The 16,130-nt window shown below is 40.9% G+C and overlaps 1 protein-coding gene across 4 annotated transcripts in view; it reads left to right on the plus strand.

Moving 5' to 3' along the window:
* Positions 1-16,130, plus strand: part of LOC126175627 (zinc finger protein 143-like) — a 118,613-nt gene that overhangs the window by 72,568 nt on the left and 29,915 nt on the right. For all 4 annotated transcript variants that reach the window (XM_049922513.1, XM_049922515.1, XM_049922514.1 and 1 more), the window contains exon 6: positions 8,227-8,474. In XM_049922513.1, coding sequence (XP_049778470.1) covers positions 8,227-8,474 — 248 coding nt within the window. The remainder of the gene's footprint in view (positions 1-8,226; positions 8,475-16,130) is intronic.

Raw genomic sequence — 16,130 nt, forward strand, 5'->3', positions numbered from 1 at the left:
ACACTGGCTTTGAAAGCATGCAGAATGCTAGTTGGAGCTGGACACACAGGATACTCCATTTCAGAAACCATTAGGGAATTCAATATTCTGAGATCCACAATGTCAAGAGTGTGCCGAGAATACCAAATTTTAGGCATTATCTCTCACCATGAACAATGCAGTAGCCGACAGCCTGCATTTAAAAGCTGACAGCAGTGGCATTTGCACAGAGCTGTCAGTGCTAACAGACAAGCAACACTGCTTGTGGGGATATATGACAAACGTATCCATTAGGACAATGCAGTGAAATTTGGCATTAATGGGCTATTGCAGCAGACAACTGATGCAAGTGCCTTTGCTAACAACCCAGCATCACCCGCAGTGCCTCTCCTGGGCTCGTGACAATATCGGTTGGACCCTAAATAACTGAAAACTGTAGCCTGGTCAGATGAGTCCAGATTTCGTTGGTAAGAGCTGATAGTAGGGTTTGAGCCAAGTTGTCAACAAGGCACTGTGCAAGCTGATGGTGGCTCCATATGGTGTAGGCTGTGCTTACATGGAATGGACTGAACTGGGTCCTCTGGTCCAGCTGAACCCATCATTGACTGGAAATGGCTATGTTTGGCTGGTGGGAGACCATTTGCAGCCATTCATGGACTTCATGTTCCCAAACTATGTTGGATTTTGTATGGATGACAATGCAGCATTTCACTGGGCCACAATTATTCGTGACTGGTCTGAAGAAAATTCTGAACAGTTCAAGTGAATGATTTGGCCACCTAGATCATCTGATATGAAACACATCGAACTTTTATGGGACATATATGATAGGTCAGTTCATGTACAAAATCCTGCACCAGGCAACACTTTCACAATTATGGATGGTTGCAGAAGAAAGGGTCATAAGACCCTTGAATCAAAATACAAAATTTATGGACCTATTGTTGCAGTATCCAGATATAGTTAAATCTAATATGGCACCCGGCGAAATTAAAATGTGATGTCAATCACTACATTGCCACTGAAGGCTCACCCGGTTTCCTAGGGCAAGGCAGGTAGACCCAAAGGTGCGTGGAAGTGGCAAAAAAAGAATTTAAATTCATTTTAGATAATGGCATCATTAGGTCATCGAAATCTGCATGTGCTATGGTATCCCAGACGGATGGCTTGATATGTCTTATGTTGAGATTACAGACAATTACATGAAAGAACAGTCTCTGACAGTTATCCTGTACCTCAGATAGAAGATATGCACTGTATTCTGCAAGGCAAAAAAATATTTCCTTGAATTTATCTGCTTAAGGCTTATTATTAAATACCCATCACTGAAGAAGATACCCACAAGACAACTATAATCACATCATTCGGATTGTAGGAATTTAATGTACTGATTTCCAGCCTGCAGAATGCACCTTCAGCATTCCAGCAATTTCTTAATGAGGTCATGTTTGGACTGGATTTTGTGTTTCCTTACCTTTACAACATTTTTATCACCTTGTCCAGCATTGGAGAACACTGAGCACTCCTCAAACTACCATATAGTGGTTGTCTAATTGCATTCTTTGTATCAATATCTCAAAATCAGTCTCTGGAATAAATGAAGTAGAGTTCCTAGAGTAATATGTAACACCAAAGGAGTCCCGTCCACTATCTGAGAAAGTGCAAATAATTTTGGAGTACAAGTTATCAGACAAAGTCCATGAGCTCCATACATTTCTTAGAATTGTCAGCTACTGTTGTCACTACCTTGCTCCAAATGTTCAGAAATGTAACATTTTGCGTTTCACAAAATGAAAAAATGTAGTAGCCTATGACTATAATATCAATGAGGCACTGTTGGAACTGGCTAACTCATACAAATAACTGGGTGTAACACTTTGTAGGGAAGAGCGACTGCAGGGACTTATCCCTTGCGGGGACTGATGACCTCAGAAGTTAAGTCCCATAGTGCTCAGAGCCATTTGAACCACTTTTGAACCTATCCCTTGCATGCTTCCCGTGAGACCCACGTTCCCAACTGTCCACAACCTACATTCGTAGTGTTCGTAATAGATATTTGCCCATTCACTCATTACTCGCGCCAGACTAAGCTGACAAGTCCCGTAAGAGTTTGGGCAAAGAGTACACATTCGCACAGAAGGAGGTCAATGGCCGGGTAGCCTTTAACTATATGAAGATGGTATCTGTTCCCAAAAGAACAGATACCATTGATGTCCGTGCATCTTCTCTAGAATGAAATGATAATTAAATCGAAACCCTTAGCTGCCGACAGGTGTTGTTGATTTACATCAATGGGGACAGTTGAAAATGTGTGCCCCGACCGGGACTCGAACCCGGGATCTCCTGCTCCCATTGATGTATATCAACAACACCTGTCAGCAGCTAAGGGTTTCGATTTAAATATTATTTCATTCTAGAGAAGCTGCACGGACATCAGTGGTATCTGTTATTTTGGGAACAGATACCATCTTCATACACTTTTTAGGGATATGAAATGGATTTATCACGTAGGTTCAGTTGTGGGTAAAACAGGTGGTAGACTGCGGTTTATTGACAGAATACTGGGGAAGTGCAATCAGTCTACAAAAGAGATTGGTTACAAATCACTTGTGCAACCCATCCCAGAATATTGCTTAAATATGTGTGACCCATACCAGATAGGACTAATAGGACTTATTGAACTATTCCGAGGAGGACAGCATGACTAGTCACACGTTTGTTTAATCCGCAGGAGACTGTTACAGAAAGGAGACTGTCACAGAGATACTCTAGGAACTCAATGGAAGACAAACCTGAACTATCCAGAATAAGACTATTAACAACTTTAAATGATTACTGTATGGATGTACTCCGAACCCCCTATGTGTCGCTCACATTGGTATCATGAGGATAAGATTCGAATAATTACTGCACGCACAGAGGCATTCAAACAACCATTCTTCCCGCGCTCCATACGTGTATGTAACAGGGAGAAACCCTAGTAACAGATACAGTGGGACGTACCCTCTGCCATGTACCTCACAGTGGTTTGCCGAGTATAGAAGTAGATGTAGATTCTTGGAACAAGTTATCTCTGAGGGAAATTAAGGCTGGTCTTACACCACCATGTTTCTTTGTCAGAGTTGGTATGTCAAATATTTATGGTGTACTAGGGAACTTCGTCAAATCTCACCTATTCTCAAATACAAGGGTTGGAACTTAAATAGTGGCAACTATTTATTCACAACCAATACAAAAGAGTTACATTTTTGCACCTGTTACTGTCCTTCAAAGTACTCATCAGCATTGTGTAGAATCTGTTGCCAGTGGTGTGGAAGGTATAGTATATCGTTAGCATAGCCTGTTGATGATGCGAATGGAGTGGTCTAAAGTTATGGTGATTGTCGTGTACGACTGTGATGGTGTTATCCTAACACATTACATTCCTCCATGGCATACTGTCAATGCACAGTATTACTGTTTTTGGAGCATCACCTGCAACCAGCTTTACGAAAGAAGCGGTGACAATTTCTGCGCAATCCACCCATCATTGTGCATGACAATGCACAGGTGCATACAGCGCAAGCTGTGGCTGCTTTGTTCGGTCAATGGTACTGGGAAGTACTGTACTATCCACCATACTCCCCAGACTGAAATCCTTGTGGCCTTGATTTTATTCCGAAGATGAAAGAACCACTTCATGGCATTGCTTCAGAACTGTTCCAGAGATTCGAAAGGCAGTAGACTGCTTCATTCGCACCATCAACAGAAAAGGCTCTGCTAACGGTATACTACGCCTTCCACATCACTGGTGACGGGTTCTGCACAACGCTGGTGACTACTTTGAAGGACAGTAACAGGTGCAAACATGTAACTCTTTTGTATTTGTTGTGAATAATTAGTTGCATCTATTTAAGTTCCAACCCTCGTAAATATGATCAAATTTAGGTCCTTGCCGTAGATTTGTTCGTAAAAGTCGTTCGTCTTTTGTCCACTGCAGTGTGAAACGTAGCCGCTTGTAGTGCTAGCGTCACTACAGCTATGTGACATCACTATAGTGTATTTGTAAACATCGCTTAAAAGTTGGTGTGTTTCTCCAACTCTTTTTTTTTAATAAATTTGCTTCGACTAGGGTGGGGGGTGAGTAAGGGGCACAGTGCACACCTTTAATTGTGCGTTGATGGGTAGGTGGAATATGCTGCAGGTGACTTCCTATCCACAAGCACAGCAACAGCCATCCATCTTTACTTCTGGAAACATCCAGGTAGCTTTTTAGCAAGTGGAAACAGAGAGCTGTCCAATCTACTTTGTCTATTTTTTAATTCTGGATGCCACAAGTTAAAAAGCGCACGAGGACAAAAATTAAAATCCAGATACTCATTATTTGAAATATGCCCATTATTTTACACCACATATGTAGTTTCACATGAACCAGAGTAATAAGTGTCGTAGAAACATGAAACATCATTTTCACAACTTCGTGCACGCTGTACAACTGCTGTATTTTTACTTTTGCCACTATACCTTTACAATATGAACAGATCGGGGGCCAATGGTTCAAATGGCTGTGAGCACTATGCGACTTAACTTCTGAGGTCATCAGTTGCCTAGAACTTAGAACTAATTAAACCTAACTAACCTAAGGACATCACACACATCCATGCCCGAGGCAGGATTCGAACCTGCGACCGTAGCGGTCGCTCGGCTCCAGACTGTAGCGCCTAGAACCGCACGACCACTCCGGCCGGCGATCGGGGGCCAACATATGGGATTTGTCGTGAGAAATAACATGACTATTAAGCTGCCAGACGTACTGGAACTAACGCACACAGCTTTTTCACACGTTACGGCCTAACGCTGGCAGGATGCCAAACGGCATGTCATAAAAGAAGAGGAGAAAATGTGGCGCCTTGGTGGCTTCGTGGATTTTGTTGTTGATTGACTTTTTATTAGCGTTAGCACATGGCGGTTCCAGAACTGAAATTTATTTCTCTGATTTGGATAAGGAAGGAGCTAAGAAATTACCAGATGACTGACTGTAATTAATACCTTCAGTGACTTCAGTATTCAACAATATAGTGAAATCCCTTCGTTGCGTCACACATAGGCCTAGCTCGCTCAGAAAAATTACCCTGTGTTTAAGTTAGGAATTTTCATCAGTCTTATTTGTAATTAGATTACTATGCATTTTATGCTTTCCGCCCGGTTACGTAAGAAGCATGTGGTAGTGCTGGAGTTTTACTGAATATCATTGCATTCTCTTTAAAAATTAAATTACATTCAAAGCTATATTGTTTCTCTGCTCGTTTTGTTTTATGTCTGAACTGGAACTGCACACAGCATTGCAGGACCGAGCAAGGTGGCGCAGTGTTTAGCATTCACATTTGGGAGGACAACCGTTCAATCCTGCGTCCGGCCATCCTGATTTAGTTTTTCGGTAATCTCCCTAAACCGCTCCAGGCAAATGCCTGCATGGTTCCTTTGAAAGGGTACGGCTGACTTCCTTCCCTAATCCGATGAGACCGATGACCTCGCTGCCTAGTCTCCTCCCCCACAACAACCCATCATTGTAGATTAGTTGGACCAGTTGGCTGGCCAGTGGTATCGTAGTTAAATGTGCAGTTAAAGCTGTTGTTCCGCATTATCGCTCAGTCTATATGCGTGTAACAGCACAAAACTCGTTATGATAGTATTTGACTGTATTGGCTGGGCACAGCTTGGCTTCCGTCCCATGTGAAACGAAATAAAATGAGATTCAAGCATATGCGTAAAGCACATGGTGTAAAGATAGATCCCCGTAAACGATTAACCATTTTGTCAAATTAAGTATGCTTGCCAAATATTTGGCCATGTGCAGTGCTGTTTGACATGTTTGCCAAGCATAGATCGTATTTTGATTGACAGAAAGTTTGACAAGATACCGTAGCGAACGTTATTTATGACAATGTTTTGCCGCAAATGTTTAGTGAAAAATTGTTTTATTACAATTTATCTCATTATATCGTGAATTTCCACAACCATGGAAACCGTGGTCAAGTATAAAAACAAAATAGCACTGAAAATTATCAAGATGTTAAAGAAATAGCATCTTTCCCAGCCATATATTACGCATGAATAGGTTATGAACAAAATCAATATTTTACGCGTGCAGTTACGTACAAGCGAAAGTGAAATGAAAGAAAACAAATTTAAGTTCTCCGGCTCTTCCGAGGATGATGTGAGCAATATGTTCATGTGTTGTGGTATTTTAATGAACTGTCTTAGAGGAACAAGTAGAAGAGAATACATTTTCGCATACTTGTCTTCTTTTTCAATGTGAGGGCGAAGTAACGCTAAACAAGTTATTGAACGTTATGCTGCGTATCCGCAGAAAGTTGATGTAATCATCGGGTTCTGACGATTATATTTCCTTTAGGAGATATTCATTGGCAAATTTCTCATTTTAAGCTATTCCCTGAACCAGTGTCCGGTTTTATTCTTCTTCTTCTTCTTCTTCTTCTTCTTCTTCTTCTTCAAACACAGTGCCAAAAGTCAATGCCATGACTGGTTTGTCTGCATTTGTGGCCGTTCTAACTACTGTCAAAACACGGACAGCGTCTGCTTCGAACTGAAGTTAAACTGACAGACAAACGTTCTTTGAACATATGCGGGCTTGCTTGGCAAATCCATGGCTACGTAAGAGCAATTTTATCAAACACGTTTGATCGTTTACGGGGGCCGTAAGGTTTACATCGGGTTTTAAGATGAATACAGTGTATTAATACTAATGCTGTAGTAAACCGTAGTACAGACAGTTTCCCATCATATAGTATAAATGTATTTATAATCTATGGTTTCCTTGTCATGTACAATATGAAACAGCATCAGAGGGAGTTTTATTAATCGAGATTTATCCTGCCTGCGGTTTAAACGGATCCGCTAACTAGTTGCAGTGTGAGCTACTGCAGAGTTCTGAAAACATCACTTTAACAGAAATAAGGGAAAATTTATCCTCACAAACACTTCTCTTGTCTGTATATTGTCAAGCGTTTCGCATTTCCTAGTGTCAGTAGGAGAAGTCTGTGAGATTAAATTTTCCTTATTTTAGTAACGATCAAGTTTCCAGAATGATAGCAACATCTCATTCGACTAGTTTATGACAACAATGTTCCTTTCATCCACGCGAAATTGGGAATCATTACAGGGTGTCATGTGCAAGACAACTTAAACAACAATCATAACTGACAGTATCCATCCTTTTTATGTTAAAAATAATACTAATACCATTATCCCATTATGTTTTTTACACAAATATAAAGTTGTGTATCCGTGATAGTTTTGTGTAATAATGACCTGCAGACAATGAAAACTTTATTATTATTAGGGGTTTTGTAGATAATAGTGTAAATACTTCGACATTGCAGAAAAATAAGATGTGACACTGTCTTTGTACAGTGTGGTGAAAGACCTTTCTGCGTACTGAAGCTGAAGGTTCTTTTCCAGGTAAAACAAAGCGGTGATGTCTGCCGAGGCTGAAAATGCAGATGAGGCTTCAGCTGCAGAAAGGTTTGTTGTACCTGTATGAGGAATTAATTCTGTGAGGAGCAATTTTTCCCACTTCAATCAGGTCTTGCATCTTCACCCAGCTGGAAGGATGGAGCAAACCAAGCTTACTCATTCTTCAAAAGACAATATTTGAGGAGTTCTTACCAATTTATCTTGTCATTGTGTTCGCACTGTGCCCTTGAGTGAAAAAATAATTGTTCAGTAAAAAGTCTTTCTTTGTGAACACCTTCTTTTAAAGGTGACAGTTATTTTTGCTTATGTCTTAAAAGAATGAAAAGCTATTCATCCTGAGCTGTGATTTAGCTCTCAGCAGAAAATGGCATGTGATTAGAGGGTATGTATATGACTTGAAACTGTCAGAATCACTGGTCATCATATGTTCTTTGTGAATGCTAGAGTTTGCTCAATACAGGGACTAAGACATGCTCTGCAAACAGCATTTCCCAGATTTGTGTATTACATAGTGGAAGATTTCTTGGTATTAAGAAATATTTACCGCATTCCTTCATTCCTATAAATAAAAAAAATGGTTACATAAGAAATGAAATATGGCATGACACTATTTCTCTGTTGCGTGAATTTAATTTCTGTTATGTAAAAAATAATATTATATTGCTGATGTTTTTCTGTTAAGATAATGAACTTGGCTAAATTTTCAGTCTTGCGAGTTAAAAGAAAGTTCTTTGATTAACAATCAATAAAATATATTATTTGCTGTCACAGAAAATTGCCAGAGTGTGGCACTTGAAGATGGCACAACTGCATACATTACTCTCCCAGAGCATTTATTGGCAAGTATAGATGATGAATCAACCAAAAAACATTCTCAACAAAATCTACAGAAGGCATACCAAGAGGAGCAAGAACAAACGGAAATACAAATCACACCAGTAGAAGAGGCACGGCCTAAATGCTTCATGTGCACCCATGAAGGCTGTGGGAAGTTGTACACTACACTGCATCACCTCAGGGTTAGACACACTACTTTTTATCTTTATTCTTTATATTCTTACAATATAGTTACTGTAGAAATAATACATTTTTTGCCTGTTTAATATATTGCAACACATAATAACAAATATGTAGCTGCATGCAAAGTTTTTTTGGACTACAATTATTTGTGTTAATGTATTATTTAAAAAAACTTTTTTGATAATGACCTACAGATAAAGTTCTAGATATGTACAGAATGTCCCTCAAAATGTCTCAAATTTGTATTTGTAAATAGGTACATTGCCTCTGATGAGAAATGCAACTCATGACAGGTACCATTGTTGGGCTCTCCTGCAGAAATAGCTTTTTGCTCTGTAGGTCACAAGTTTGGGACTGGGGAAGGAAACTCGTGAAACACTTGATAGTTTGAAAGTGATTGCTGAACTTAATCATTTGTGAACATTTATTGTGGTAACATGGCATGCTGCACAGAGGAGGTGAAAGTGAGTGCAGTCTGGAAGGAATAACGGCCAAAGTTCACTTCCAGTGTAGGCAGCTCGTGCCTTATGTGTGGCTGTTGGAATTTGTTGAAGTCAGTAGTAGCCAGTCGTGTTATAGTACAATGAGAAATAGACTAGTGAATATAATATAACAATAATATCCAAAAAAATTCAAATAATATCACATCACAGCCAATACAGATTAAGCGTGGAATATACCAAGGAGACTCATTAAATCCTTTCTGGTTCTGTCTTGCTCTGAACCCACTATCCAACATGCTAAATAATACAAATTATGGATACAATATTACTGGAACATACCAACACAAAATCACACATTTGCTATACATGGATGATCTAAAACTACTGGCAGCAACAAATCAACAACTCAACCAATTACTAAAGATAACAGAAGTATTCAACAATGATATAAATATGGCTTTTGGAACAGACAAATGTAAGAAAAATAACATAGTCAAGGGAAAACACACTAAACAAGAAGATTACATATTGGATAACCACAGCAACTGTATAGAAGCGATGGAAAAAATAGATGCCTGTAAATATCTAGGATACAGACAAAAATAGGAATAGATAATACAAATATTAAAGAAGAACTAAAAGAAAAATATAGACAAAGACTAACAAAAATACTGAAAACAGAATTGACAGCAAGAAACAAGACAAAAGCTATAAATACTTATGCTATACCAATATTGACCTACTCATTTGGAGTAGTGAAATGGAGTAACACAGACCTAGAAGCACTCAATACACTTACACGATCACAATGCCACAAATATAGAATACATCACATACATTCAGCAACAGAAAGATTCACATTAAGCAGAAAGGAAGGAGGAAGGGGATTTATCGACATTGAAAAACTTCATTATGGACAGGTATACAATTTAAGAAAATTCTTTATAGAACAAGCAGAAACTAGCAAAATACACAAAGCAATCACTCTTATAAATACATCGGCTACACCATTGCAATTTCATAACCACTTCTACAACCCTTTAGATTACATAACATCAACAGATACAAAGAAAGTAAATTGGAAAAAGAAATCACTACATGGCAAGCACTCATATCATCTAACACAGCCACACATCGATCAAGACGCATCCAACACATGGCTAAGAAAAGGCAATATATACAGTGAGACGGAAGGATTCATGATTGCAATACAGGATCAAACAATAAACACCAGATATTACAGCAAGCATATTATTAATGATTCCAATACCACAACAGATAAATGCAGACTTTGCAAACAACAAATAGAAACAGTAGATCACATCACAAGCGGATGTACAATACTAGCAAATACAGAATACCCCAGAAGACATGACAATGTAGCAAAAATAATACATCAACAACTTGCCATACAACATAAACTAATAAAACGACACGTTCCCAAATACAAGTATGCACCACAAAATGTACTGGAGAATGATGAATACAAATTATACTGGAACAGAACCATTATAACAGATAAAACAACACCACATAACAAACCTGACATCATACTCACCAATAAAAAGAAGAAATTAACACAACTAATCGAAATATCCGTACCCAATACAACAAATATACAGAAAAAAAACAGGAGAGAAAATTGAAAAATACATGCAACTGGCTGAGGAAGTCAAGAACATGTGGCATCAGGATAATGTTGACATTATACCAATTATACTCTCAACTACAGGAATAATACCACACAATATCCACCAGTACATCAACACAATACAGCTACATCCAAACGTATATATACAACAACAGAAAACTGTAATTATTGATACATGTTCAATTACCTGAAAGTTCCTAAATGCAATGTAACATATACTGTACAGTTAAAAGGAAGTCACGCTTGATCACGGTCCGCGTCACTTTCAATTTTTAACCAGACATAACATCTGAGACAGGAAAGAGAAATAATAATAATAATAATAATAATAATAATAATATTTTATAGAACATAGGAATTGCTTTTATTTATTTTCGATACGCAGAGAGTCAGAATAACTTTTATTGCTCTGGTTATTGTGAATTTTAAGGTTGTGTACTGATGGTCACATTTCTTTTATTATTCGAAAAACCAAGATTTTTGTCAGGCTGGCCTGTAATGAAGCTTGAGAGCTATGTTAGGTTGGAATGTAACCCATTTTGGTTGGGTAGGAAATTAGATGAATTTGAAAGCAAAAAACCTGATTGTGGTGATGGATTGAGCTGTAGCTTAGCCTCAGGTCTAGGTTAGGTTGGAGTTTAATAATTTGCATGTGAGTTGAAGAAGCCAATGAATCTCAATGTGAAAATAATAGATTGATGTTTAGCGTAGCTCATGATACACATTTGTCATTACAATAACCTACTTGTATGTCTTATTTCCAATTTTCCTGAGGACTGAAGACTGTGGTTAAGTTGTAACCTTGCACTAGAAAATACTAGCTAATTTTATTTAGAAACCACAGGAAATTATGAACAAGAATCTCATCGGCTACCTACATGTCATTCGTTATTCATTGTGTCGACTTTCCAGGATTCATTCAGTGAACCTTTACCAACAGCAGCAACAGTGCAAAAGCTGCCAACACCGTAAGTGCACTTCTACTCAGCCGAGAATCGAACCCGGGCCCATTTGCATGGGATTCTGCCACACTACCAGTCAACTATCAAGGCAGACAATATTCCAATTGCTGATACTGGGAGGACAAACGAACCAACCAGCATCAGGCTTTGTACACCCGTAGTCAGTAGAAGCACCTCGAGGAGACGCAGCTTGGGGAGGTGGTGCAGAGAAATGTGGTAACACTCCTTTTGTTAAATGAACTGCGGCAGAACATTGTCACTGAGCACAGGCTAAGAATTCTGCAGTTCATACATACCTCAGCGAAACACAGCAGATGATGATGTGAGCCACGTGGTGTTGTGCGGGCAAGCTGCTGAGAGCATGGCCGGGGGTATTGCCTCGTCGGAGAGGAACAAGAGCCTGCTCGAGCGACACTGCGGCATGCCTCGTGTCTGGAATGCGTGGCCGTCTTAAATTCTCCCTCCAGCGGAAGTGACCAGTGAAGATATTGGGGAGCTGGTTTCCAGTCAGTGCAGCCCATCAGCTGTTGCTACAGATAGAGGCGATGGAAGGAGTTTCCACGGTCCCTTGGGGCCCTGCCTGGTCAGACTGTACTTTCCATTTTTTGTGAAATGAAAGTGCATCATTGGACCAATCCTGAAACATATTCAGTAGTTGGGTAACAGTAACAGTATTAATACTAAACCCATTTAACAATATTAAGCCTAAACCCATTATAGGATGGATGCACTTATGACGTATGATCAGCAAAAGTGAAAGTTAGTAACAGGAAACATCCATGGGCAGTTTCAGCCAAACCTATTAAACACATGACTTACCTTCTGGGACAAAAGGCTGTGGGGATGGGAAAAACATTGTGTGTTAGTGAGTAGGAGAGGGATTAGGCATGTAAAAAATAAACATTTCTCTGTATTTGCTGGAGTATTTTCAACCAAACTTGGTACAAGCAACTTATGAAGTAGGACTTTGGGAATGAGGCATGCAAAAGAGTAGCTGGAAGTGGTCTGGGAAAAATATGTAAAAGGAAGCATAACTCTAGAAAGAACACCAGAAGAGAATGAGATTTTCACTCTGCAGCAGAGTGTGCACTGATATGAAACTTCCTGGGAGATTAAAACTGTGTGCCGGACCGAGACTCGAACTCGGGATCTTTGCCTTTCGTGGGCAAGTGCTCTACCGGCTGAGCTACCCAAGCACAACTCACGCCCCGTCCTCACAGCTTTTACTTCTCATTCTGGAAACATCCCCCAGGCTGTGGCTAAGCCATGTCTCCGCAATATCCTTTCTTTCAGGAGTGCTAGTTCTGCAAGGTTCGCAGGAGAGCTTCTGTTAAGTTTGGAAGGTAGGAGACAAGGTACTGGCAGAAGTAAAAGCTGTGAGGACGGGCAATGAGTCGTGCTTGGGTAGCTCAGTCGGTAGAGCACTTGCCCGCGAAAGGCAAAGGTCCCGAGTTCGAGTCTCGGTCCGGCACACAGTTTTAATCTGATAGGAAGTTTCTTAACACCAGAAGAATTTTTTACTTCACATTTGAACTGGAATTTCAGTCTGGGAATAACCCTCCAGGCTTAGTCATGTCTCTGTAGTATCCTTTCTTCCAGGAGTGAGAGCTTCAGTGTCCATCGCATCCTGCAGAGATAAGTGCAGGGAGCAGATACTGATCTTCTGACCTACATGAACTGCAACAGCTGCAGCTTGCATTTTAGTACCGAAGGACAAAGCCGAGGAGTTGAGTGTGTTATTGACACACATAGCAACCCCTCTTTGGCCTACTCCCATCATGTCAGCCTTGCAACGAAAACTACAGCCCCATAATACAGCATCAACAGACACTTTAAAGCGCACTTCCTGCAAACAAAGGACAGGAGGCCTTTTTGTGCAAGGAGTTTCAGTTCCTCCACATCTGTTCTGAATCCATTAATGTTCCACTGCAATATGGGAGCCATTTATAATGGAGATTGCATTTTTACCCTGTCTTTCTGCTAGGGAGGGGAGCCTGTACTGTGTGGAGGCAGAGCCTTGGGGTGAGATTGACTGCTCTATGCCATCATCATGGAATGAGAAATGTCAGAGCCACGTCGACATCATCAGACTGCTTACTTTCCATCTCCCATCAGTGGCTGTGATAGTGGCTGCACTTGATGGCAGCAACGACAGCCTTTTTTGAAGTTCTGGGAGAAGGTATGGGCTTTGAAATAACAGCAGCAGCAGCAGCACAAGTGCCCTATTCATGATGATGTGGATTCAACAATGCCTTTTCTGTCCCACTCGGCTTTCAGTTCCACTTTGTGAATGTCAGTGACATCTTTGCATGACACAACACCTTTGCTATAGTTCCAGTGTGTTGTGCATTTCAGTTTTGATTGCATTCTCCCCAAGGCACTGGGCTTTCTGTAGGTTCTTCACTCGTTTAGCTAGATTTCAGTGTATATACTATTTCTGCTTTGGTGCTTTCTATAAGTCTTGGAGCTCTGGTTATTCCTCAACACAGCTATTACAATTTACAGCTATAATAAAGATTAAAACAAACAATCCAGTTCTGCAAATAGCGAGCATGTAAGCATGTTTTCACAGAGAGAAAATGTACCTTATTTGTGAACCTACTAACGCTTTCCACATCATAGTGAGTTGTCACAAATATAATCCACAGAACATGCAAAAATGTTGAACTAAACTCTGTCAACTTTTAGTTGCTACGTGTGGTGCATCGCCAGGGATCTTATTCTGAGTTAGAAAGTCATATCTGAACTTCCTGGCAGATTAAAACTGTGTGCTGGACCAGAGCTCAAACCTGAGTCCTTTGCCTTTTGCAGGCAAGTGCTCCATCAAGTAAGCTCTCCAACCATGACAGATGACCCGCCTTCACAGTTTTTACTTCTGCCAGTATTGACATGTCTGCCTGTGTCTGTATATGTGCAGATGGATATGTGTGTGTGTGTGTGTGTGTGTGTGTGTGTGTGTGTGTGTGTGTGTGTGTGTGTGTGTGCGCGTGCGCGAGTGTATACCTGTCCTTTTTTCCCCCCTAAGGTAAGTCTTTCCACTCCCAGGATTGGAATGACTCCTTACCCTCTCCCTTAAAACCCACATCCTTTCGTCTTTCCCTCTTCTTCCCTCTTTCCCAATGAAGAAACCGTGGGTTGCGAAAGCTTGAAATTTGTGTGTGTGTTCGTGTGTTTTTTTATTGTCTCCTATCAACATACCAACGCTTTCATTTGGTAAGTTACTGCATCTTTGGTTTTAGGTTGATAGACACACAAACAAACAAAAACATACACACAAAATTCTAGCTTTCGCAACCAACGGTTGCCTCATCGGGAAAGAGGGAAGGAGAGGGAAAGACGAAAGGATGTGGGTTTTAAGGGAGAGGGTAAGGAGTCATTCCAATCCCAGGAGTGGAAAGACTTACCTTAGGGGGGAAAAAAGGACAGGTATACACTCGCACACACACCCATATCCAACCGCACATACACAGACACAAGCAGACATTTCATGTTGTTGAAAGACAGGTGAGGTATGAGCAGCGGAAACTTGAAATTAGTGGAGGTTGAGGCCTGGCGGATAACGAGAAAAGAGGATTACTGAAGGGCAAGTTCCCATCGCCGGAGTTCTGACAGGTTGGTGTTAGTGGGAAGTATCCAGATAACCCGGACGGTGTAACACTGTGCCAAGATGTGCTGGCTGTGCACCAAGGCATGTTTAGCCACAGGGTGATCCTCATTACCAACAAACACTGTCTGCCTGTGTCCATTCATGTGAATGGACAGTTTGTTGCTGGTCATTCCCACATAGAAAGCTTCACAGTGTAGGCAGGTCAGTTGGTAAATCACATGGGTGCTTTCACAAGTGGCTCTGCCTTTGATCGTGTACACCTTCTGGGTTACAGGACTGGAATAGGTGGTGGTGGGAGGGTGCATGGGACAGGTTTTACACCGGGGGCGGTTACAAGGGTAGGAGCCAGAGGGTAAGGAAGGTGGTTTGGGGATTTCATAGGGATGAACTAAGAGGTTACGAATGTTAGATGGACGGCGGAAAGACACTCTTGATGGAGTGGGGAGGATTTCATGAAGGATGGATCTCATTTCAGGGCAGGATTTGAAGAAGTCGTATCCCTGCTGGAGAGCCACATTCAGAGTCTGATCCAGTCCCGGAAAGTATCCTGTCACAAGTGGTGCACTTTTGTGGTTCTTCTGTGGGAGGTTCTGGGCTTGAGGGGATGAGGAAGTGGCTCTGGTTATTTGCTTCTCTACCAGGTCGGGAGGATAGTTGCGGGATGCGAAAGCTGTTTTCAGATTGTTGGTGTAATGGTTCAGGGATTCAGGACTGGAGCAGATTCGTTTGCCATGAACACCTAGGCTGTAGGGAAGGGACCGTTTGATGTGGAATGGGTGGCAGCTGTCATAATGGAGGTACTGTTGCTTGTTGGTGGGTTTGATGTGGACGGACGTGTGAAGCTGGCCATTGGACAGATGGAGGTCAACGTCAAGGAAAGTGGCATGGCATTTGGAGTAGGACCAGGTGAATCTGATGGAACCAAAGGAGTTGAGGGTGGGGAGGAAATTCTGGAGTTCTTCTTCACTGTGAGTCCAGATCATGAAGATGTC

The sequence above is a fragment of the Schistocerca cancellata genome, chromosome 3 (genome assembly GCF_023864275.1).
Source record: "Schistocerca cancellata isolate TAMUIC-IGC-003103 chromosome 3, iqSchCanc2.1, whole genome shotgun sequence".
NCBI lineage: Eukaryota > Metazoa > Arthropoda > Insecta > Orthoptera > Acrididae > Schistocerca > Schistocerca cancellata.